General features: G+C 41.1%; 1 protein-coding gene and 1 long non-coding RNA gene across 2 annotated transcripts in view; one reads left to right on the forward strand and one right to left on the reverse strand.

The window, feature by feature from the left end:
• Nucleotides 1-907: 907 nt before the first annotated feature.
• Nucleotides 908-21,659, reverse strand: SH3GLB1 (SH3 domain containing GRB2 like, endophilin B1). Its single transcript, XM_035122500.3, has 9 exons — nt 21,461-21,659; nt 17,100-17,241; nt 13,510-13,638; nt 12,942-13,075; nt 12,605-12,697; nt 6,374-6,463; nt 5,399-5,499; nt 2,842-3,082; nt 908-1,381 (listed from the first exon to the last, which is right to left on the reverse strand). The coding sequence occupies exons 1-9, from the start codon at nt 21,530-21,532 to the stop codon at nt 1,274-1,276; spliced, it is 1,110 nt and encodes a 369-aa protein (XP_034978391.1). The 5' UTR covers nt 21,533-21,659; the 3' UTR covers nt 908-1,273.
• Nucleotides 21,660-21,786: 127 nt separating this feature from the next.
• LOC148685010 (uncharacterized) overlaps nt 21,787-26,731 on the forward strand; it is a 38,115-nt gene continuing 33,170 nt past the window's right edge. The window contains exons 1-2 of the long non-coding RNA XR_015950971.1: nt 21,787-21,952; nt 22,675-22,811. This is a non-coding gene — a long non-coding RNA (uncharacterized LOC148685010). The remainder of the gene's footprint in view (nt 21,953-22,674; nt 22,812-26,731) is intronic.

Raw genomic sequence — 26,731 nt, forward strand, 5'->3', positions numbered from 1 at the left:
TCCCTATATACTAAGCTCAAGACTATCTCTCACACTCATCAGTCAGTGGATTGCTTTTCAGAAGGCTTAGCTAAGAAGCGTTTATCTTGCAGTCCCAGATAACACGGAACTCTCACCTCTAATCATACAAGGTTTCCATTCAACTCTTCTCAAAGTAGACCCATTGAAATTAATGAACCTAAGTCAGTTATGTCCATCAATTTCCATGGGGCTACTCTGAGTAGGACCAACACTGGATTCAGCTGATGACATCACATGTTTTGATTGCCAACTGTATTAGCCGATGTCCTTCAAATGTTGGAAGCCTTCTTTCCAAATCATGGTATTCAATAAAACTTAATATTCACTATCCCTCTCCAAACTACTCATGACTGTTGTATGCTGTTGCTCTTTAACACGACTGAACACAATACATTTTGCGAATAAAATCAATAACTATTTCCAAATCAAAAGTTTTTTAAAATAAATAAATGATAAATAAATGATGAGTTGTGGTATTTACACCATTTGTGTTCTGATGGGGATCACCATAGTTTTATTATATATTATTTGGAATAATGCCACCTGGACAAATTTGGAATTCTCGATTTTTAAAGTACATTTTAAAATGGAGCTAAGTTTTGTGCTACCTCCAAAACTGGGAGGCAAATTGTCTCTGAATTCCAGTTGCTGGTTAATCACAAACAGCTTTTGTGCTGCCCATAGACATCTGGTTGGCTAATGTGAGTACAGAAAACTCAACTTAACAGGCCTTAATCTGATCCCTCTAGTAGGGCTCTTTTTATGCTGTACATTTCCTTTCAGAATTCTATTTAATGTTTTCAGTAAAAGTGTAATATTCAGATGCATAACTATAATCATAGCCCTTTAAGACATTAAACATCAAATACTTGTTTAGCAAAAGAAGTTACTGTTTAACAATTTTATTGTTGGTGAAGAAGCTTGCCATTATGAAAAGTTCTGTAGAAAACAATACCTCCCATTTTCAGTTTAGATTACTCAAAAGCAGAAGTTTGTTATTAGTGAAAATTCCAGTAGAAACAAAATTCTGTAGAAACAGTCTTGGCACATAAAGTAAAAGCTTTTAAACAACTTAGATCTGAAAAGAGTATCTACCATGCAAGAATATTGGCAGAAAAGCCCATTTCTAATGGCTGGTATTCACATCCTTTAAGATGTTAACATGGAAGACACTTAAACTGGTTTTATATAAAGTTAATTGCATATAAATATGGTCTCACCATAACTGGCAGTCTTTATACAAGCCAGTTATTCAGTTTAACAGTTCTAAGTAAGTAATAGGCACTTTGCCCTTCTGGTTTCCTCGTTCACCCATCAACCAGTCTGAATCCATGCCAGGCATACTGTACACTGTTATTACCTAAAACAAAAACAAAAAGCAATGTTTATTTATTATGCTTGTGTCATGAATAAATAAATTAGATAATATGCTTCTGAAAATTTTGTGAATTCTCCTACTTTGCGAGTAGGCACTAGCCTAGAAACCTGGGCTGCCGCCTAGGGTTCACTCTAAATATGTGTTAGTAGTTTTATTTATTTAATAAAATTGATACACTGCTTGATAAAAAATCTCCAAGCAGTTTACAAAGAGAATAAAACAAAAATAATCAATAAAAAATGGTTAAAAACCATTATCTAAACATGAAAAAAAAACCAGCAATAAATTGAAACAAATTAAAACACATGTCAACATCCATATATCTGGGTATGTGAATGACATACCCAGGCACTGAAAAGAATGCAGTGAAGGCACCTGCCAGCTCTCAATGGGCAGAGAGTTCCAAAGTTTAGATGCTGCCACACTGTTTCTTACAAATGCGGGACACAAGTATTATGGGATGGATCCGTTGTACTAATGTTATTCCCGCTGCTGCTAGTTTTAGGTTGCATTTTTGCACGTCATGGTTTTATTTGTTTACTGATAAATTCCCTGAGAACTTTTGTTATTGGGTTGTATAAAAATATTAAGTAAAATAAAATAATGGGTGAAGTAGTGTGTACTCTGTGTCCTGGAGCCTTGTATAGTGACGAGTAGAAAGAACATTTTATGTCAAAAATATATTCAAGAAAGCTAAGAGGCACCCCCCCCCAAAAAAAAATCAGTGTACGGTAGTTTTGGAAGTTTCAGTCTGCCATCTGTATCTAATTATATCCAAACATAGATGAAAACCTGCTCCTTGATCTCAGGAACTATCATGCAAAACTTAGTTATGATTTCCTAAGAAGGGGTCCAAACGCATAGTGAAACAACTTTCCAAAATATATAGTAGAGGCAGGTCAGGAGGCTGAAAGATTTTGCAATCCCAGCAGTATCTCCAAAAGAAGTGCACGCATAAAATATCTGCCTCGTTAGCTTTACACAAAAAATGAGTATTTAACATGTTAATCTATTGCTGATGCAGTTACATGCAATATAATCAGGGATTGGAACATCCAAGTAATCCTATAGTCATATGATATACATTACAGACAGTCTATTGCAGGCATAGGCAAACTCAGCCCTCCAGATGTTTTGAGACTACAATTCCCATCATCCCTGACCACTGGTCCTGTTAGCTAGGGACCATGGGAGTTGTAGTCCCAAAACATCTGGAGGGCCGAGTTTGCCTATGCCTGGTCTATTGCTTGGTAACATCAGAAACCTTCCCTAAGAAGCCACTCTTTCCTCATTACTAATTCCTGGTACGTTGCAAGGGTCAAATGGATACTTATGTATGTTTATTGCCTTGGATGATGACCAGAGAATTGACTTTTACTCTTAGCGAGCAGAACATTAAATTTGTTTACTTCTATTTATAATCAAGAATAGAAAAAGTGTACCTCATCTGCAAGAAGTGATAATTCACTGCTATTCGCAGCATCATAATCATAAAGAACTCTGGCTTTTCTGTTGCCGCTTGCGGACTTCGCTTCACCCAAGCTGCAAGTAACTGCTGCATTGCTTATTGAGGACAATGAGGCTGTAACAGAGGCAGAGGAGGCACCTGTACTAGTAATGGAACTACTTGGAGCACAGCTTGACGAAGACTGGTGATTGTTGGCAAGGAACGTAGATGGAAAGCTGTGAAACACAAAATTAATATAGCACTGATAGGTACATACTAATGTTACCATGAGCATTTCATGACCCAGATCTATCACTTACTATTAGCAATTCATATACTTTCATTTTAGTTAAATGCCACCTCTGGCTTCTCCTTATCTTCCAACAGAAACCTCTTATGACAAGGTGTGCAAAGCACAGTTGCAAACATGATCCAGAATTCACAAAGGAAGCCTATAAATAATGCCTGGGGGTGGTGGGGGGAAGGATATTGCAAGAGAGATGTACACTTATATGCTTCTTTAGACGTAGCCATCCCTAATTTGTTTCTCTATTCAGAAAGAAAGGGTGCCCCTGTATCCTACCCTTATTACAAGTTACTGGACCTGCTCAGAACCTTTCCAGAAATCTTTCTCAAGAACCTGCCCTATCAACTTTAACAATGAAGAATACATTGTGGAAAATCCTAATAGGGCTCCATTGTGTTACAAGAAACAGCATTCAAGGGGCATTCCTGGATCTATTTGCACTTTAGAGAAACAGATACTGTGTAGGTATCTACACAGTATTATTAAGGAGTCCTGGGGCACAAAAACCAACAGGGGCTTTGTAGAGCTCAGCAGAGCAAAAAGTTAGGCAAAGGTAATGTCCGACAAGATAGGGAAAAACCAACAAGAAACATATGACCCATTTTATTCCAGCTGTAAAACAAATTGTATTGAAACAATAATTTTTACAGGTTGTGGTAGAGAAATATTCCACACTAGTGGAACAGTCAACAGGGAGTTGGAAGATTATAGAGTATTGACATGTGCAAGGGAGGGAATTTCTATGCAGAAATGCTTTCACAGTCCCAGGACCACAAGCAGTTAAATCAAGTACCTCAGCAGGCTAGCCATGATGTGAAATTATACCAAACCAGAGGAATCAATAATGTACATCTTTTCTATTTACAATGATATGATTGGGTACAAAGTAAAGCCCCTCTGAATCTTGCCTTGTCACCAACCTTCTTCAACTCATTTTTTCTACATGGCAGTAAGGATTTGAAGGCACACATGCAACATGCCCACAACTGATTCTTTTGAATTATAAAAAGTCTATAAAGTTAGTGTGAGGGACAGAAGATATCGGGAGGTCGTTACTCTGAAGTAGCCCACTCAGGCCACTGTGACAGCTAGCTTTGAAAAAATGGAACTATCTATGTCCTAACAAAAGAGAACTCATATAAGCCATAAAGGCTTATCACGATACACAAGCACATGAACATCCAACACAGCTAAGCACTAAAAATATTTTCTTAATTACCATATTCCTTACGACAACACATTCAAACTGCAGAAGACTGTTCCCTTTTTTGCTGGAATAACTACAGTTAATTCTAAAAGGCTTTTCTGGCAAAGAAATCATTAGCTACAGAGAAACACATTCCAAAAGAAGACCAAGCTTTAGGCTACTAAGGGAAAAGAGGATTAAGATACTTTTTATCAGGCAAACTGATATATCTAAACACTGAATGACTTCATGCAGTTATTATGAAAATGAAAGTGACTACAAGTTTACAGTTTACATATTCATCTACTGCTTTAAACCTATGACTTTCTGCAGTAAGATTTTATCTTTATTTTTTCACACATACCCCTCTCTATCTATATAGTAGGCTTTGTGCACTTTGTAAGCTGCTGTTTTCTCTGGCAAACTCCCAGAAATATTTTCGAACCAGGTCAAGGCCTTTTTTTAGTAGGCCAAGATGCAGCTGCCCATTAGCGACTGGCTTTTAGTGAATGTGACAACTGTTTGCTAACATGGAAGTAATTATCCAGCAGGACAGTTGTTGTGAATTGCAAGAAATGTTCTGAACTCCCTCTGCCTAGAAAGTAGGCAGCATTTTTTATTTGCTGTAAAGCATTTTACTTCTTTTGCTGGGCTTGCTGCAGATACCTTGACGTACATCCAAAAACACCAGGAGAAGCCTAGCTGTACTTCAGTGCAAGCCTGTGAGCAATTCAAGCCCACAGCACTTATTCACATCTCTCTCTCCTGCCATCCATATGTTACACCTGCTGACCTGTTACTGTGATATGTCAGACCATTTCCTCAGATGTCTAAAAAGTCACCGAAGGAGGGTTATTAAAGAAGACTGTTACTTCCACTAATTTCTCTTCCTTATCTGATCACTGTAGCAACTTCTGGAGTTAAATTGGCCTGTCAGAACAATGAAGTGAAGCAGCATCAACTCAGCTGTCCTCCAAGTTATCCTTTAATCAGAGGTACTTCTAGCAGCACTGTACATGCAATTTAGGAAAGTAGCTATGAAGACTATAATTTCCTTACCTTCCAAGCTGTTTCTGAAGGTCCAACATATACTGGTAACACTGTGCATAATATGTCATCTGAGCTTCTACAAAATCATTCAAACAGCGAAGGTGATGTGCCTGAAATGCAGCAGAGTTCAAATATCAGTACAGAACTGTGTATACTGTGTTACATTAACTAGCTTGCAACAATTAGAGAGTTCCAGCCAGATTGCAAGTTTGACACGAATTCATTGTGATTCCAGATAACTGTGTTTATATTAAAGGTTGCTTCCAATATGCCCCAACAAAAATGTCCAACTTCAGTAACTATCTCAAATAAAGTGCTTAGGAGGATAGCCAAAGACTGAAATGCTGAACTTGAACTACCCTATCTCTGAACCTTTTTAAATATAAAAACGGAAGAGACTGGCCTTAAAAACTGATATGATAGTGTTCTTCAAAATATCTGATGGGCCATCCTGCAAACTTGTTGTCTGATACTCTAGACAGCAGAACTATAACCAATGGTGAAAATAGCAGGGAAGCAGGTTTTGGCTGAACATTAATAGTAGTGTTCAATGATAGAACAGAAAATGGTGGTGTCTCCTTTGTCAGCGATATTTAGACAGAACTTGGACAGCCGTTTGTCATAGATGCAACCTTGCATTGAGACTGGACATAGGGATTCTCTATGATTCTAACTTCAGGGCATTATTTTTCATTGGTTATTGTCTATTTTGCCAGATGTCTTCAGGCAGGAGAGAGAGAAGGAAGCCTTTACTTCAACCTCCATAACTAAAATAACCCTATGAGTCTCCAATGCTCTTTGGATAGAGGTAATTGAAATATTGTCATAGTGCTTGTACAATCACTTGATTTTCTCATCCTCAATAGTTATTACACACGTATCACACCAACTTTTAGAAATTATTTTTAGTTGTGTAAGATTACGTAGTCTTCTACAAACTATTATGAGATGCATTTACAGTATTTTCTTCTACTTAGTACTTACATGAGTACTGCTGATGCCTTCCAACAGAAGTCTAGTAATTTCTGCTTGACGGTCAAACTCACTCTGGGCTATTCTGACTTCCTGTTCAGACTGTAAGATATATTTCACTTAGAATTTGATACATAAAATTAATTATGCTGCTAGGGTGGAGAAAATAAGAGCAAATGCCACTAAAATTTAATGTAAGAGCTTTAACTGTGCACTTCAGTTTCTTTATTTCTACGAGATTTGCTTGAAATTAATGTGGATTGTACCACAGTGCTTTGCCTATAAGTAATCCATTGTCACACCTAGTCCCATCATTCAATTTACAGTACATTTCAGTAAGTGGTAGGGAATAGTCAGTATATTCTACTATTTCACAGTATTGAACAGCCTTCTTCAAAACACATACAGCACTGCATTTCTCACTTGATGTCAAAACCTGTTAGGAAGCTTGTAAGTTGACACTGAGAAAGTGGTTTTAAAAACCCTCAAGCAAGCCACCTATCATGCTGAAAAGAATTAGCACAATGCATCTGCCAGAGCTCGCCATCTCTGCTCAAGGCAAAACACTGCTTACTAACATGAAGGGCTAGCCAACTGTTCCAGCTTCAAAGATTATCCAGGAGTCTCCATTAAGCAGGAGAAATACTGTTCAATCTTGTCCTGCAGTATTTGTATGGAATAAATCCACAATATCTAACATCCATTGTTCATGATCCTACCAGTATGGCATATTCTGACAGGCATCTAGATTTCCTTGCATTATTTGTGATGGTTTTCCATTTTTTGCAGAGTACCGTATTTTTCTGTCTATAAGATGAGGTTTTTTAACCCAATTTTTTAGGTTTAAAAATGTGGGCCGTCTTATCCATGGAATATAGCAATTAAATATATAAATAAACACGGTACTTGGTCTAGCAGTCACAGCTCCTGGCAGTGGTGAGCTGCGGGGCCTCCATATTCTGCTTGCCTTCTCCAACTCTGCCCGCCCTACAGCTGGGAGGTTGTAGGCAGTCCATTTTGGCTGTGCATGGCTCCATTTGTGAGTGGGCGGCACAATGTTACACAAGAGGAGTGCGGCGATTGAAGTAATATCCCCCCTCTGCACCTTTCACATCAGTGAAACATTGTGCCTTGCATTCCCCATGTAACGTTGCGCCACCAGCGCACAAATGGAGCCGCGTGAAGACGCTGTGCAGAAAAAACAGACTGTACGCAGCCTCCCCCACAGCTGTAAGGTGGGCAGAGTGGGAGGAGGCAAGCAGACTAAGAATGCCCCGCAAAAAAGGCGCAGTGGGGAGAGATATATTCGATCACTGCGGCCAACTCGAGCAGCAGCGCCTTTCTCGCGGGGCATTCTTAGTCTGCTTGCCTCTTCCCACTCTGCCCGCCCTACAGCTGTGGGGAGGCTGCATGTGATCTGTTTTTTCTGTGTGGCGTCTTCGTGTGGCTCCATTTGTATGCAGGTGGTGCAATGTTACACAAGAGGAGTGCAAGGGGCAATGTTTTGCTGATGTGAAAGGTGCAGGGGGGTATTATTTCAATCGCTGCACTCCTCCTGTGCAATGCTGCGCCACCTGCACACAAATGGAGCCGCATGAAGACGCTGCACAGGGACTGCCTACAGCCTCCCTCCCAGCTGTATGGCGGGCAGAGTGGGAGGAGGCAAGCAGAATATGGAGGCCCCACGGGAAAGACGAAAAGTGCTAAAAGTAATTGGGAGGAAAAGCTTAATCACTCTTCCCCCCCAAAAAAAGCTCAACTCTGCCCCCCCCCTCAGTGATTGCCGGTGAGGGAACAGCTGATAGGTGTCATGTTAGACGTGCGTGACTGTTAGCCCCTCTGGGCACACCCCCCCCCCCCAAATTCTACAAGTCAGGGCAATTTCCCCCCATTTTCTTAATTTGGAGTCCCCCGAAATAGGAGGCGTCCTATACATGGGAGCATCCAATACACAGAAAAATACAGTACTTTTTTACTAAGCCTACTTTTAACTTGACTGTAATAGCTGCATTTTCATTTCAGTATACAGGGAAATATAGCAATGCATGATAAGAAAAGGCTCATAGATAATTTTAATTGTATGTTAATAGCTGAAATGAAGGCTGATTGTTTTTTCCATGTATGTTGTTTATTCTGACTGCAGAATATTAAACTAGGTAATATTCTGAGTAATTATAGTTTCAAAGTTCTTTAGAGAATGGGAAAACAAATAGTAAATGCTGAGTAGTAATGCAGCTATTGAGTTCAATAATAAGTATTCATGTAAACATTAAGTAGTCTTAAGCAGCAACATTTGAGACTTGGCCCTAAAATGCACCTTTCAATATTTCTACAAAGCTAAACAACAACTAAAAATAGGACAAATGCAAGTTAAGTAAGAAAACAAGTTATGAAGAAGATTCATAGGATTTGGTTGCATACATGGTGGGATGTTTAATATTTTACAGTTTCATATGTTTCTATAAACAGAATGGGAACATTGATTGCTCTGAGGAGAAATTGTGTTGAGCTACTAGTTTCACGCATGTCAGATGGGTAGTTGCCTGGACCGAGGATCAGAGAATTACCATGTGTTATTAAATTCAGAAAAAGAAAAAACATTATAACATCTTCATAAACACCCACCCCTCTTTTCTGGTAGATTTATTTCCCACATGTTATGTGGATCATTTTGCCACTGCCACTTCAAACTGTGTACTACAATGCACAGTATCAATACCAACCCTTTGATATCAGGGACGAGATCCATGCTGAATCAGATCTCAACATTATGTAATTTCATAACCAACAGCTTCAGTTAGATTACTTACTTTTGTTACCTCCTCTGCCCAAATCTTGTATGCATAAAGAAGTGGAGAAACAACAGTATGAAGAATTTGTCTGGTGAACTTGCACTCATTGTTCTTTCCCATCTTTCCTGTTTTGATTTCCTTATTCACTTTACCCACAGTGTTTGTAATGTGCTTGATAACAAACAGAGCGACACCTTTGCTTGTATACTAGTTAAGGTATTAACTAGTGAATTTTATTATGGTTCACACAGGGTATCACCAATGTAATATTTTAGGTGTGCATACCTATTATCCAAATTTATTATCTAATTTTATTATATTTAACAAGAACAATGCATTTGAGAAGACTTTAGCAGCAGAGGAAACTGGCTGGTGAGCTGAAGACCTTTTGTAACATCTTTATTCCCAGCTATTCTCAGAAGAAGCTGGCTATAACCGGAATGGGGTATTAAGCATATTCTACCCTCCAAATTGTCCTCAGCTGAAAGCAGCTGCCTGCTAGATACAAAGTTTCTTACAACAGTATCCTTAAGTATCTAAGATGCAGAGCACCCCTTCTATGGACAGAATGGGTCGTTCTGCCTGCAGAAAGGAGGTTCCTGTTCATGGAAAGGAACTCACCTAACCCTGATTCCCACTTTTTCCTGCAGCTCCTCCTCCTATTGTTCCTCTAGAGCAGGGGTCCCCAAACTAAGGCCCAGGGGCCGGATGTGGCCCAATCACCTTCTAAATCCGGCCCACGGACGGTCCAGGAATCAGCATTCTATATGAATAGAATGTGTCCTTTTATTTAAAATGCATTTCTGGGTTATTTGTGGGGCCTGCCTGGTGTTTTTACATGAGTAGAATGTGTCCTTTTATTTAAAATGTATCTCTGGGTTATTTGTGGGGCATAGGAATTCGTTCAATTTTTTTTTTCAAAATATAGTCCGGACCAGCCCCCTGCTGAAAAAGTTTGCTGACCCCTGCTCTAGAGCACATGGGTAGGGTAGGTCTAGGCTAAGAACACCACCTCTCCCCACCTCATTCTGTGAGCAGAACTCTGCCCACAAGATCTCAAGATTTCATTGTGTGAAATACCGGTAAGTAGAATATAGTATTAAAAGAAACCAGCTAAAACATATTACTTTCAAAGCAAACAAAGACCACAGTCTAAGGTAAAATTTGCCTGAATTATGAACGAATGCATGGATGATCTTCATGAAAAGGTGCCCTACACAAGCAAAGTCTATCACAACAACGGCTAATACAATGATAGAGGAAACACCAGTGATTTCTCTTGCTATCCAAGCCTGTCTTTATCAGATCAGGTCAATAATTTAGACCTTTAGGTCATTTGAATGGTTATAGAACACTTCTACCCCATTCTTCCACTAATATAGTCCACAGTAGACAGCCTTCGGCTGAGTACTCATGATGCATTTAAAACACTGCTAACCCCAAAGAATCCTGGGAACTGTAGCTTACTGCTCAGAGCTGCAATTTCCAGCATCTTTAAATTACAGTTCGCAGTGTTCCTTATGAGGCTGAATTGGAGGAAAGTTTCAAATGCGACTCAGAAGTTCTTACTCCATATTTCATTTATGCTGGAGTATCTGTTTGTTGACGAAATTTCAGTACAATGAGCAACTTCTCTTTTTTCAGATATTCCAGGAAAAGTTGCAGTTAATGAAGAGCGGGACTGAGGAAGGAAGTTGGTATTCAAATAGTAAACAAGGAACATATTCCCTTGTAAATCGTTTAAGGCTATAATAGAGTCCAGTACAACTTGAGTCCATACAAAAGTATTTTACTTAAGAGTTTTCATAAGGCTTAGAAATGTTTCAGTGTTTCTAGACAAATATGCAAAGATCCCTCTGATTTTAAGACTGACATGCTTCAGACATATTAAGACAGAAAGCATACTCTCCAGAAAGCTGAGCTTTTGGATCTTATGTTTAGAAAAAAGCACCACGTAACTGGACAATTTGCTAAAGCCTTATATATCATTGAAAGAACAGCGTACCCAATTATTAAAATAATTTAGTCTGCTACTGTTTTAGTCAACATTTAGTTTGACATATTTTTTTATTCCCAAAGACTATACCACAGAAGAAGTGTTAAAGTCAATAAGACATTATATAAACCTGTTAATTTGATGTAAATATGTTGATCTGGTGTAATCTGTCATTCAAGGAATCTGGATGGACAGTACATATCAACAGAAAGCAAGAGGAAACACTTGAAGAAATGTTATGAAGACAAGAGGCCAACAAACCTGTAGCCATTTTACATGCACCAAGTTGAGCATGTATGAGACATTTACCATAATGTTATTTTCTTCAGGTGGAGACAGGTTTAGTTGCTTAAAGTGCATAAAAACAAAATTATGTTATTTTATGAAAGAAGGTAAATTGTTGATCATTAAATGCTACTGCAATGTCAGAGACTTAAGACACAAAAAAGCAAACAATAAACAGCAAAGCCATTATGCATGTATTCTTTTCCATTATCATTTCCATATGTGGAACCAAGTACTATTTGAAATAAGTTTAAAAGCCTTAAAATGCTTCATATTCTCACTATTGCTCACCAACTCAATTAGGCCAGAGAACAAGAATAGAAGATGTGGCCTCCATTATATTACCAAACACATTTTAAAAAATTGAAAACACAGGGTCTAACCTAACATACTATATTAAATGCCTGGAGCATAGCCTTCTAAAGTAGTCAATGAAAACTTGTAGAATACTTTCTTGGTTCAATACCTATCACTGCTTTCCTACTGTCCCTTATCTGGCTTCCTATGTCAATAAAATGAGTTTCAAGGTGACCAGGTAGATAATTTTACAAACTCAGGATTTTTCTTCATTTAGGTGGCCAATGAGCTACAAATTATGAACATAGGCACACAACTTTGAGACTTCCTTTCCAAAGCTAATGTATACATATCTATTTAAGTATATCATATGTAGCATAGCCGTAGTATCTGTGATCAGTTGAAATGTAAGTTTGGTATACCATCGTTGTAGTCAGGTGTCTTCCCCACTGATAAGCGCCTTGGAGTTGCAGTCAATACAGAGTTAGTATCCTTCCCTAATCTTACTTGAAGATGTGCCTGGGAACTGTATTTATGAGATCTTTCCTAAAGCAATCTAAGTTCCTAGGCATCGAAAAACCCTTTGTTATCTGTTTCCAAGCTGTATGGTGCGGGAAAGTTTGGGGACATAGAATGGCAAGGCTTCCCTTTACAAAATCTCACTGCAGACTGAACAGAGATTTGCTCCCAGTCTGTTCACATCCTGAGACAAGAGACACACACACAGAGAGACAACTTCTGCTTAACCCTGTTTAGATATCTAAATTTACTGACACTTAGTTAATTCAATATTTAAGGGCCGCATGTTGAACCATGAATCACCACATAACAAGTTAACAATATTCTGAACATTTATGGAGAAATTTTACTTACTGCAGCTCGAGCTTCTGCTAATTTAGCCTTTTTCAGTCTTGTTTTGGCAGCATCCAAGTCTAGTCTTTTATTTTGTAATAATTTGCGTTCCCTCTGTGAACGTTGAAGAAAATTGCATGTGAGTACATGGAAAACGTTCACTTTAGAGAAAATAGAGAAGCATAAGCCACTTGGCACTTCCTATTCTCTCTCTGTTATATAATGGTTAAAACCTTCTAGGTCACTATTTTGTAGTAGGAATCCTTCAAGAGTAACACTTAATGACACAAAATCAAATTGATACTTTATGCATTTTGAACTACTTCCTTAAAGTTAAGGAACCGTATTCACAACTTACAGTAATTGTTTTATAATCTCCTTCTATAAAATTTCGCAGAGGTGTGAGGAAGTTTATTGCAGATGTCTGAATTAGTTCTCGGTCTGCTGCTCCAATTCGTCTTTGTGTTTCTCCACATTTAATGAGAGCATTTCCTGCAACAAAAAAGAGCATTAAGTCGTTCCAGTATGAGTTAACATAGCCACCCATCTAACATTACAGAAACGTAAAGCACAAAATGTTGACATAGTGACTTTTTACAATGTCACTAAGGGTTTTTTGTATTTGCATTGTTTTATAGCATGCTCCAAGTTTTACTTTTGATATTGCATTTTGCTCAAGTCAGTTTCAAGTTCTCATACCTGGTCCACGTACAGCTTCAGAATAAGGTTACAAATCATCCTTACAGAAGCATCACTCACCCCTAGTTCCTAATTAATTCAAGACTGCCATCCTGCACATACTTATTCCTAATTAAATAACACTGCAATCCTGTATACACTGACTCAGTGCAATCAGCGCAAGTTGCTACCACACCAACAATTCTTAGTCTGGGATGCTCAAGTGATATGAAATAGTTGTTACTTACCATATGCTGTTCCAGGACCAAACTCATTCCCAGCATCAATCATGTGCTGGCCCAGTATTTCTGGGTTATTCATACGACTTGGAGCTTTACGGTCTAGTTTTTCATAGACAAACTCTTCCATTCTAGCATCTAGCAAAAGATAACACAACCAATTGTAAGTTACTGGCCAATGTAAAAAGCAGTTATTTTTGAAGAAGGAAAAATACCCAACACCCTTTTTATGTATGACTGGCAAATGTGAAAAATTATTTTTAAAAAACCCTATCATGGTTAACAGCACCTAAACTCACACTGCTCCAGTCATTTTTGCACATATTTTTCTTCACTTACTACCCAGCCACAACTCTTGGTCACCACTGACTCTTCAAAATGCTGTGTGCACACCAGAAGACAGGGGGTAGAGGCAGCATAAACTGCATAGGGCACTGAAACAGCAGAAGCTGTGTTGGTCTCTGCTTCTATCTGTTACAAGGTTTCATGCAGCATTTTTAAAAATCCTCCTCTCTGAAATGGAATATGGGAACTCATATCACAACAAATAGAAGCCATCATAGAGTTGGAAGAGACCATAAGGGCCATCCAGTCCAACCCCCTGCCAAGGAAACACCATCAAAGCATTCCTGACAGATGGCTGTCAAGCCTCTGCTTAAAGATCTCCAAAGGAGGAGACTCCACCACACTCCTTGGCAGCAAATTCCACTGCCGAACAGCTCTTACTGTCAGGAAGTTCTTCTTAATGTTTGGGTGGAATCTTCTTTCTTGTACTGTAGTTTAAATCCATTGCTCTGTGTCCGCTTCTCTGGAGCAGCAGAAAACAAACTTTCTCCCTCCTCTATATGACATCCTTTTATATATTTGAACATGGCTATCATATCACCCCTTAACCTTCTTTTCTCTGGGCTAAACATGCCCAGCTCCCTAAGCCGTTCCTCATAAGGCATCGTTTCCAGGCCTTTGACCATTTTGGTTGCCCTCCTCTGGACACGTTCCAGCTTGTCAGTATCCTTCTTGAACTGTGGTGTCCAGACCTGGGCACAGTACTCCAGGTGAGGTCTGACCAGAGCAGAATACAGTGGTACTATTACTTCCCTTGATCTAGATGCTATACTCATGCCAGGGAGGTTTGTGGATCCCTGTCTATACAGCAAAAAGATCAGTTTTAAAAGATTTCATCATCACTCAAGATTTAAATGAGGAAATCTATTTAAGTATACAAATACTCAAGAGACATATTACAGCCTCCCTTCCCCAAACAGATGAGCTGTCTGACTAAGCTGAGAAGTGTGAAGCTCCTTTTTCAGAAAATCAGCAGCTTTATATAGTTCTGAGAGATAGCGAAATACACTGAAGACCAAATATCATTTTCTGTCCTATCAGCATTTCAGAATTATGTTAATTAACAAAGTAGCTGCTTTAAAAAAATACCTCACCCCTATACATTTCCAGAAAAGATATTCCCCAACAGCCTGAGGGAATACAAAACACAGACCAGCAGTAGTGAACTGCTGAATTTTCTTAATGCGGATCTACTCCACTAACAAACACATGCCGTCAGACTATACTACCTATTGTTGCCAATGCTATATAAATGTTATCACTAACCATATGGCGGTGTTACTATTTCTCCTGTTTAGAGATGTAACTGAGCCTAAACTAATAACATACTCATTAGTATGGGATCGGAACCCAAGTTTTTCTGGACTTCATCCATACTATTTATTATATAAACTTAAATAATAATAATAATAATAATAATAATAATACCACATACCAACAAAAAAATTAGTGAGCAACAAGTGAACACCCTCTCACCCCTCTTCTTCCATAAACCGTCTTCTAGTATTAGAAGACTGAAACTTCAACACACACACATACTCAAGGAAAAGATTCAATATACAATAAGGCCACCTAGCCTATGACTGCATATCAACCTTATATAACTAAGTTTCTAACCCACTCTTTCAAAGCTGTAGGCCTAGAAAGTAATTTCTCACCCTTAAACATGAACTACAGAGAAGGTAGTAGGCATTTTTTGTTATTAAGGCCGGGGTAATAAATATACAAGATGCTAGGTTGTTGTTTATTAAGCATTCCACCCAGTTTCCAGCATGCAATCATTTACTAAGCACATCAGGATGAACCTCAAAAGACCAAAGTTCAAAAGCAAAGCTTGAAAACAAAACAAATGCCAATGAGAACACTGAAGTCAGCATAAGATAGTATGACAAGTTACCGCTCTCTACAGCCACAGTGGGTGCTGTGATACTCCAGTGGTTTGACTTTACCCCAGAGGCACACTCCATTGTCTTTTGAAACAGATGGATGCCAACAACAATTGATGGTATTTGATTTTAGGATATTTTCCTTTCAGATGTTATTGTATCTTAATGAAATATTGTTTCTTTTTTTTAATAATAATAATAATATTCAACTCGATACCCATTTTTTTCTTTAAAAAACTAGGAAACATTTTGGAATTTATATTTAAAGTAAAACCAGCAACATTCATTCAAGATATTGTTCAAATCTTTGTAAAGAACACGTGGAGAATTAGCTCCAGACTGGAAACTGGTTTTATTGCATTAAACTAGTTACCGATTTACCAGGGTTCAAATTTATCCCTCTGCACACATATATGTCCCAACACTAGCTCAGGGGAAATAAAAGCTGGAGTGGTGTTCAAATAGGCACCCCATCATCACCATCATTTTACTTTTCAGTTCGCAATAAATTGTATTCTGTTTTCAGATTGAAATGGGAAGTCAGAGCTGAACAAAGCCACTTGTTCTGAGGCAGATCATTCTACAGAGCTGTCTTTGAAAACAAAACATTTACTTTCTTAAGTCATAAAGCTATTGATCATTTTGCAGTTACTGAAGCAGCAGCAAGACTCTGAACCAATGGACTTTCCTTGAAGCCAGGCTTCATAGCTCACCACAAAAGATAAGGTTTACAAATACAAGCCTCTCCATAGTCAACAACAGAAAAGTTCTAGCTGTGCTCCAATTAGCAGATTGTGCTATGTCAGTCTTGCAAATAGACCCCAAAAGTAACCAACTTACCAATAATAATAATAATAATAATAATAAATACTAGTCTATTAAGAGGCCACCTCATGAGAAGAGAAGACTCCCTGGAAAAGACCCTGATGTTGGGAAAGATTGAGGGCACAAGGAGAAGGGGACGACAGAGGATGAGATGGTTGGACAGTGTTCTCGAAGCTACGAACATGAGTTTGACCAAACTGCGGGAGGCAGTGGAAGACAGGAGTGCCTGGCGTGCTCTGGTCCATGGGGTCACGAAGAGTCGGACACGACTAAATGACTTAACAACAACAATTAAGAGGCTTGTAGTAACATCTTAGCAAGTTGGAAAAGCTGTTTTCTGCCAAGCAAACTGGCTGAGAGACATTACTCCAGCCCACTGCATGTTTTTGCTACCTATAGTAGAAGGGTCTTGTCTTCCACAGCTAGCGCAGAAACCAAACCAGGATGAATTCCTGTTGGCTAAATACAAGGCTGTCCTATGTAGCATGCACAAAGTGTTACCTGGCAAACATAAAGAGCAAAATAAAAACATGCTTTTCTTACTTGGATTGGGTTGCAGTAACACTTCTGTCTGCTTCATAACCTTTTCAGTCCATTGCTTAGTACATTCTGCTTTGCACAGAAGATTTTCTAAGTGAGCATCCAATTCAGTCTTCTCTGCTTGCCCAAGTTTTTCTTCTGTAAACTACATTGGTTAAACAAACAAATAAATCACTTTTCATGTTACAGTCCAGAAATACAACTTTTGTTAGTATCAATACAAAAAGAAGTCATAACAGAAATATTATCCAAGAAAGATATTTTTTTTCTTCCTTCAAACTGCTATGAAAATGAAGCTACTAACTGCTTGATGTCTAACTAGTAGTGTAGTATATTCTTGGAGTAACCAGAACATGGATAACTACCGGTATGACTAAGCTCCTTCTATGCAAGAGCGGTCTTGGTGCAGGTGTCTCAGCTGGTGGAAGATGTTCAATGCTGTTTAATCCAGCTTGGTTTCCAAAAGTCTATGAGCAATACCAAACTGTAAAACTTGTTCTTTAAAGGGAGAGTAATCATATTCACAATAACTTGAATGCTGCCTCTCTGGAGAGATGAGCTACCTTACAATGATACATCTGTCTTGTCAGGTTCGAGTTTCTGTATGACCCTCATCCAGTCCATTACTGATGCTAAGTAATAATTCAGTATTTCCACTGAGGCTGGGACCAATGCAGTATGCAGCACAGCTAACCAACAGCTCTTCTAGTATTAGCTATTCAATAACAGATTTAGAACAAAGTTGGAGGGCTTTTGTGTGGCCCTTCATCAATATACTCCTTCCAAAATAACATATGAAGTTATTTAATATGGTATCAAATATGGTTGATGATACAATGCAGCTTTGTAGATAAAAGCATCATAGCACTATTCTAGGTTTCCTCTGCCTGGGATATGGAAGTGCAGAAATCCGGAGGAAGTGTTGACATGGAAGGGGTGTGGCCTGGAGCAGTTGCTGCTTGCCCCAGTAAGTGACCAAAGTGTAAATTCTATTGATACTTCTGCATTTGTATTTGTAACCCTTTTAATTTGGTATTCTTTTAATAAGACCACATTTATACACTTGACCTCTATGTAAAGTTTTGTGTTAAAGATTTGACTGAAAATACTGTACTGCAGTGTGCTGTATGGGAAGTTTGCTCTTAAACTTCAGGAACTCAACAAACAGACACTAAGCATTAACTCACGTTACTGGAACCACCAATTATGAACTCCATAGGCTTCCATGATTCTCAGCACAATTCACAGAGCTGTTGGCTATTTAATGCTGTTCAACAACAGTGCACACAAAAGCTCATACCAATGTCAAACTTAGTTGGTCTCTAAGTTGCTGGAAGGAGTTACCATATATTGTTTGTTATTGATGATGTTAACTACCCTGATTTGCTTTTATCTAGAGGCAGATGAACTTTCATGACACTATGGTGCAATTGCAGCAGGAGCGTTGAGCTAGGATTTGGAAAACCTAGGTTCAAATCACCACTCAGTCATGAAGTTCTCTAGGTGACTTTGGGCCACTCACTTTCTCTCAAGACAAAACTACCTTAGGGCTACTTTCTCCCATTTCTTATCCCAACAGCCCTAAGGTAGAGTTTTGTCTTGAGAAAAAGCTTGAGCTCCTTGAAGAAAAGATGGAATATTATAAATAGCACTGACAAAAGAAACTGAGCATGTGTAGCCACTGTCAAAAATGCATAACCAATGTTCTTAGGAGCTATTATGCAACTGACTCCTCCCAAAAATTATGGAGTAATGTTCAAGAGAAAGGAAGCTAACAGGAAAGTGTATGACAGTGGTTAAAAATATTGCTATGACAACCCATTTCTCTAACCCACTTATGGGTCTGAGTGAAACGGATAACTCAGACCAATATATTTATTTGAAGTCAAACCAATTTGAGGAAAAAAAACATTAAGTACAACATTTTCACAGAAACGTTAATCACATTAAACATCACAAGACAGGCATCATAAGATCTCTAAATAAGAAGATAGTTTCTCTTGTCATCTCTTCAGTACTTGTGAAGATAGGCAACAGATGCAGAAACTTCACATGGAAAAGAGGAATAGCACAAAATCACTAATGGGGTGGCTGGGGGAACCCGGCCAGATGGGCGGGGTATAAATAATAAATTATTATTATTATTATTATTATTATTAATCTATGAAACAACTGCTGCTTAATAATTCCTAATTAAAGTGTTAACTTTTTGAAGAACCCTAGAAAGCAAAGATTTGAAAAATAGCATTTGCATGATCTGTACCTCAGCCCTACTTTTTTTAGTCACAAGATCTACCGCCATATCACAACATGCTTTTGAAGGTTCAAAAGTAGGTGGCCATTCAGCATGGGACATTTCTAGCTTAAGAGACTCTACACCAGGCATCCCCAAACTGCAGCCCTCCAGATGTTTTGGCCTACAACTCCCATGATCCCTCGCTAACAGGACCAGTGATGATGGGAATTGTAGTCCAAAACATCTGGAGGGCCGAAGTTTGGGGATGCCTGCTCTACACCAGAGCTAGCACAAGGATGCAAAGGAGGCCCACAAGGTTCACTGACAACACTGCAGCCTATGGTAGTAGAGAAAAGGTGGTAGGCACAGGATAGCTGGTTGCCAGGTACTGGTGGACAGTAGCTGACCTTCATACCTTTATTCACTCTTTAATTTGGAAAAAAAAGGAGTGAAGAGAGCTGGGAAGAGGCAAAAGAAAAAACTGATACATCTTTGATGCAAAGGAAATTAATGTTTAGTGGGTAAGCAAAATGAAGGTTCATTTGCAGTGTTTTATTGTTTGCAACACACACCCAGCACTTTGTGTTCCAATCAAACTGTGGTTGGTCTTGAGCAAGCACCTGTCTTCATCTAGCCCAACACCAGCAATTGAAATGTGCCTCTGAAGCCCACAAGGACAACAGCACCACCTCCACATGCAGTTTGTCTTCAGCATCGGGTAGCTATATGCTTTCTTAGAACATGGCACTTCCAGTCAGCTTGCATGTTTGATAGGAGCTTTCAAGGGCAAGAGAAGACAGGAGGTGCAGAAAGGTTTTGGCAAGACTAGCTCAGCAGAGAGGACAACTCAATATACTTCACAGATCAACGAAATGTCACTCTTTGCAGCACAGGGAGAGGGGAAAAGAATGTATTTCCACTTTCTCGAATTAGTAATTACTATGTAATTTCTAATTAAATCCTGTCGGATATGAAACACTACCCTGGAATTAAGTTGTGAATTCTTAATACGTAGTGGGAGGACTGCCGCACTGAGGTTCTGTAGAAATGATTGTGTATTCAAGGCTAAGCTGGAAGCAACACCCTATTTTAAAAGCACCAATTCCCCACCACCTCACAACCCTCAGAAATGTGGGTAAAGGTGCAGAGATTAAAGCCACAAGACACAATTCTCCTCCACTCCCCATATGACTGCCTCCACAGATAGCACATGAGAGGGCCTAGAGCAGGGTTTCCCCAAACTTGGGTCTCCAGCTGGGTCTTTTCCACTACAATTCCCATCATCCCTGACCAGTTTCTGATGGCTAGGGAAGATGGGAGTTGTATTCCAAAACATTATTTGGACTTCTTATTATTATTAACACCCCTCCCCAATTAAATAAAAATAATATTAATAGCACCCCGTCCCCACCCATCAATTAATAATAATAATAACACCCCGCCCATCTACCTGTCTGGGTTTCCCCAGCCACTTTGGGCGGCTTCCAACACATATAGAAACGTAATAAAACGTCAAACACTAAAAACTAGGGCTCTACTAGTCTTTGCCTACAGGGAACACTGGCCATGCCCAAATTTCGAGCAGGCCCCGTTTTCCCTTAGCCAGGGGAAGGGAGTGGGCGGCGGTGGGGGAAAGAGAGAGACCGACACCCAGGAGAGGGGAAGGTCTTGCGTAAGCCCTTGAGGCCGGTAGCGGGCGGTCAGGCCCGTCCCACCCACCACCGCCGCCGCCGCCGAGAGGACAGCCGGCCTGAGGCTCTCAAGGGCCGGCCAAGGAGGGAAGGAGGGCGACACTCGGCTTCCAAGCCTGCAGAGAGGCGACAACGGATGGGCGGCGGCTTAGACGTGCGCGGGGGTGTGGAGAGATAGAGAGAGAGAGGCCGAGGCGCCACCAGGCTGCCAATCCGTGACAAGGCCCGGCCAGGCCCCACTTAGCGGAGGGGTGTGTGCGTGCCCCAGCTCTGCCATTGAATAAACAAATAAGGGCGGCGCGCGCAACCAACGGTTTCAACGGCACCCGGGGGGGAGGAAGAGGAGGGCCAGGTCGGAGGAGCCGCCGGCCTTCTCGTCCTCCTCCCTGCTGAGGCGAAGGCAGGCCAGCTCTAGTCGCCCTTCGCCTCTCCGTTACCTGCACAGCGCGGCTGAGGAACGTGCCGGCGTCGGCCGCCAGCTTCTTTACATTGAAGTCCATTATGTTCATCTTCAGAGGGGGTGTGACGGTGCCCCCGGCGACGGTCCGTCCCGTCTGTCCGTCACGGCGCGCCCGCCTCAGAAGCTGCCGGCCAAGGCGGCGGCGGCGGCGTAAGGGCGCTGCCGGGCCCGGCCGGGCACTGCTGCGGATCCGGCATCTGATTGGGCGGGAGGAGCGCGGGGTGGGCGGGATCGAGGGGAAAGGAGGTGCGAGGCGGGGTTAAGCGCCGCCCCCAAATCCTCCCCTTAAAAGGGAGGGTTCGCAAGGGGGAGTCGAAGGAGCAGTTGCTGCTCCCTAACGGAGGAAACGGCTTCTTTAGTCGCTGACATGGGAGCGTTCATTTCTCTTTTTTCCTATCTGCCCGGGTGGCGCCATGAGGAGGAAACGGTCAGGCTGCGGGTTTTTGACTCCTCTCATACCACGTTTCGGGTGAGTTGAGTCTGAAGGGGAAACGACAAGGAACTTATTTTCCTCTCAGTGTTAGAAACTGAGATATTAAATTAAACAGAGGTTATAGGCGCCAGAACGGAATGTCCAGGCGCGCTATTTTACTAACAAGAATACAAAGCTGAAAATGAACGAACTGCAGCTAAAATATTATGTTCATATTGCACAGTGTCTAGTCCTCCCCCTGCCCACCCCACAACTCGGAGAGTTGCTGGAAGTAGGGAGACAGAAAAGGTCCCCTTTTTCTTCCACACTGCAGGCAAGCCCTGGATTCTCCCCACACCCCCTTTCCTTCATAAATTTTTTAAATCATTTTTGGCACCACAGTTAACACATATTAAAGACCTGTACAGCTGGTGGCAGTGTCCAGTTCGCAACCCTAAGACTTGAGGGTCTTTCAGTGATCCCAATTTATTTAGATTTTAAGCATCCCTGTGAGAGTGAGGTAGAGAACAGTTTAACATGCACTACTAAACCATAACTCACTGCCTAGTATACCGGTATTTCAGATTAAAAGCGCATCATACATTAAAAGTACATTAAACAAGGCAACTAAAACCTAAACAAAACATGTTAGGTTGAAAAGCAAAAAAACGGTTTTTCAGGTCTCCAATCCATGCACGTTTTACTTGGGAGGAAGCCCCATTGAACTTGGTTGGAATTTATTTCTGAATAACAGTGGCCATTTTATTCTGAAATCTTAGGTGCAGTACTGGGCCTAGAGCTCAGAAATGGATTGCGAAATTCCCTGCCGCAAAACGCGCCCAGAACAATGGGAGTTTCGAACGCTGTGTGCGATTGAGTTGAATTAGAGGCACGTTAAGGTGTGCGCTTTGAGAAGGTATGAGTTAATATTTAATTATCCCTTTTTTGTCCTTTCAGGCTGTGACACTTGGTGGTTAAATGCTTGACAGTTTTCTTTAGTTCTTTTCAACGCCTGCACATAGTGCATGTGACATCACACACACTACGTGCAGGTATGTGCGTGTAACATCACACATCTGCGTGGCGGTGGATGAATTTACAAAGAAGTAAGCCTTACTCAACACAGAGGGACTTCTGATAAAGCATACATAGGATGACACCACACAGTATTTCTGTGTGCTTTGGGAGTCCACTAGATGTCAGTATAATAAAACCTATTTACTTTTGTTGGGGTGGGGCCCAAGTTGCATCTACACAATGTTCCAGCACTATGTGTCAGTTTCACCTGAAATAAAGAGATTACTATCTGGATTGCAGCATCACAATGGGAAAAACCTTTCCCCAAAGAGAGTAGTGAACACCCATTTTTTTTTCTAGTTTGGTGATCTAAGTATGAGACATGATGTCAACAGACCCATTAGGTAAATTCAAGTTTGCCCAAATAATATTTAAAGCCAGGGAGAAATCAGTGGCAGAATGCGGCCTTTAAAATTTCAGCCCTGTGCAAGGCCAAAAATTGGTGCTCTCCACCTCGCCTTCTGCTTAATTCACTATGTCAGTCGTTTTCAACCACTATGTCAGTCGTTTTCAACCAGCCGTGGCATCCTGGGGTGCCTTGATGATAGTCGCGTCTGTCCCTCTTTCCTTCCCTCCCTCCTCTGATGCCCTCTTGCATCTCTGCCTCCCAAAGACTTGCACAGCTGTTTGTAGCAGCAGCCCTGGCTACAAGTTCTCCAGGCGAATAGTGCCTCTGGGGCTGACCAGGGGGTGCTTCCCAGGCCCCTTTGGGGCAGTGTGAGGAGGTACCTCTCTTTGGAGCAGGGGGGCAGCTCAGAGACCAGTGGCTGCCCAGAGGATTCCCAAGGAGAGGGGAGAGGAGTTACCGTAAACTTGGAAAGTCCTGCAGTGCCCTCTTGTGCAGCGGAACGAGTTCCATTGCAAAAAATTGTCTCTGTTGGAATGAAAGACACTGACTTAGATGGGGAAAGCTGAACAAATAAAAGTTGGGCAAGGGGTATAGAACACCTCACATCTGCACACTTATTTTGCTCTAGAAATGAGGGCCTCCCTTGGGCATGTCTGCCACTGTATAGCAATACAGTTTAGCAATATGTGAATAGAAACATGGCAGTTGTGGTATTTAGAGCCATAAGAGCCATAAGTGTGATGATGTGCACTTGTGCACTTGTGCATGCACACACACACACACACACAAACACCAACCCCCCTTTTTACTTTATAATTCTAAAGGCTTTATGGCAAGAGTTGCTAGCCTGTGGCCTTCCAGATGTCATTGGAATTCCAACTCCCATTGACACTGCTATCTAGGCCTGATGGGAGTTGAAGTCCAACAACAGGTTAGCCACCCCTGCTTAATAATAATAATAATAATAATAATAATAATAATAATAATAATTTATTATTTATACCCCACCCATCTGGCTGGGTTTTCCCAGCCACTCTGGGCGGCTCCCAACCGAATATTAAAAACACAGTGCACAATGGCTTTTTACTGTTTGTAATCTGCTTCTGTGGGCTGTGAATTGATTTCTGTGGGCTGTTGCTTGATTTTGTTGGATTTTTATAGTTGGGTTTTATTTGAATATTTTATTGTAAGATGCCCAGAGACCTCTGATCATAGGGTATCATAGAAATATCATTAATGCCAATCTCATTTTTCATTGATAAGCATCCATGTTATGTACATAGGCAGTCTTTCATTTAAACACTGACCAAATGCAGAAGAGTCTCACTTCAGCAGGGTTGATGCAACCTGTATCTTCAGACCATCGTCTGGTTATGATTTAGATGTCACAGTGTCTAAATATAATTTTCTACATTCCAATTAAGAATATTTGGTTCAGTTCAATGCCTTTATATGAAAATGAACATGGTCAGACTGGGGAGAGAATAACAACCATTGAACATGAACAAAATTATATCTGAGTAAATATGAATAGGATTGTACTATAGAATAAGTATCATTTTTTCCAGATCTGAGCATTGCATCAATTGTAGGTGTGTGAGCGTAGGTAAGGTGATACTGAAACTTTAGAGCAGAACGCTACAATTCTAAGATCCTTAATTGGCAGTTTTGGTAACCAGGTGGTTGATTTCTTTTTTGAAACTTAACAGGGAGAGAGGGCAGCCCACCAATAAGATCTGGCCCTGGTGCAGTTCTTCATGTCAGCCATGTAGCATGAGCCCCTCAGCACCTCTTCAAATCAACCTACCAGTTGAAGTTAAGAGATTATTTGTGTATGGGCGTGTGTATGTGAGATGGCTGCTTAGGGCATGACATGGGAGAGGGGGAGTCCATAGCACAGTATCCTAATCATGGCGACGGTGGACCACTTTTCTTTCCTTTTATCAGAAAACATAAATAAAATTGTTCCAATCTTCTCCATGGAATCTTCTTCTTTAATAATTTTTCACCATTCTCCCCTTACCAGTTTGTGCGCTGCTGTCAAAAAGTAAGAAGGCAATACAATTTTTATAGGTGAACTAGCTGACCCGGCCACGCGTTGCTGTGGTTCTTTCCTGTGACACCACCCACCCACCCTGTCACGATCCATGACGTATCCTGCCCCTCCTCCCTCCAACCCGGCTCATCCCTGTGTTTTGGTAGGATACCCTTCCCTCTGTTGTCCCTGGGGAGTGTTGGCCCCTCCCCCCTGTATTTCCATACCTTGGCCCCCACCCTTCGAAAAGGAACTGTTAGGTTCTGGGTTCTATTTCCCAGCATGCACTTTTGTCTGAACCTTCTGTTGTTCCTGGGGAGTGTTGGCCCCTACCTCCGGTATCTTCCTACATTGGCCCCCATCATTGGAGAAGGAGTTGTCAGTTTCTGGGTTCTGTTTCCCAGTATTTACTTTTGTCTGAGCCCTCTGTTGTCCCCTCCCCCCTGTATCTCCATACATTGGCCCCTGCGAACGAATCATGAACATTTCTATATATTTAGATTAAGGATAGGGGATGATGATGTGCCCTGGGACCCAGATAACTACTTAAAGAATCCCAACGGGGGGGGGGATCAACTAGCGAAGCCCCATAGCCCCGTAGCAACAGACAGGCCCAGACAGAAGGAGGGGGGGGTCATATGGGCCACTTGGGGTGGGCCTCCAAATCTAAAGGGGGCCTCGGTCAGCATAATCACAATCAGTAAAATGATAAAAGTAACAAAAGGGTTAAAAACAGAGCCACATTATCTACCTGGCCCGGGCCCTGTAAGGGCCTGGCAATAAAAGGTGCGTTCTGAAGTACCCGAGTTTTTCAGTTCCATAAAAAACCCAGGAAGTGGCAAGGGGAAGGTAGGGGATTGTAAATGGGGTGGTTATCTACCCCCCACCCTACGTCAGCCCATGACCTATTTGGGCTCCTCCTCCCCCCACCTCCCACCCAGGGCTCCATTTGGGATAGTATTTAATGGGCTGTAGACCTGAGGCCTAGTATGTAAAATGGAGCCAAGGCCTCCTGTTTTACAGGATCTCGTGGCAGAGGCGGGGTTTGTGGGTGTGGTGTGTTGTTGTGCCTAATCCCTGTGACTGGCCCCATGTGTCCCGATCCATGATCTATTCAGTTTGTCCCCCCCCCCTCCATGACCGGCGTATCTCAGGACGTTTTTAAGGATGGTATTTATTTTTGTCTTGTGGATTGGGGGGGGGTAGTGGTGCTAAATTATAAAGTAAAAACCCCTTGCTGTGCCCCCAAGTGCGTTGATGTGGGTTATCTACCCCCCCCACCCTACGTCAGCCCATGACCTATTTGGGCTCCTCCTCCCCCCACCTCCCACCCAGGGCTCCATTTGGGATAGTATTTAATGGGCTGTAGACCTGA

This window comes from Zootoca vivipara, chromosome 7 (assembly GCF_965207765.1).
Source record: "Zootoca vivipara chromosome 7, rZooViv2.hap1.1, whole genome shotgun sequence".
NCBI lineage: Eukaryota > Metazoa > Chordata > Lepidosauria > Squamata > Lacertidae > Zootoca > Zootoca vivipara.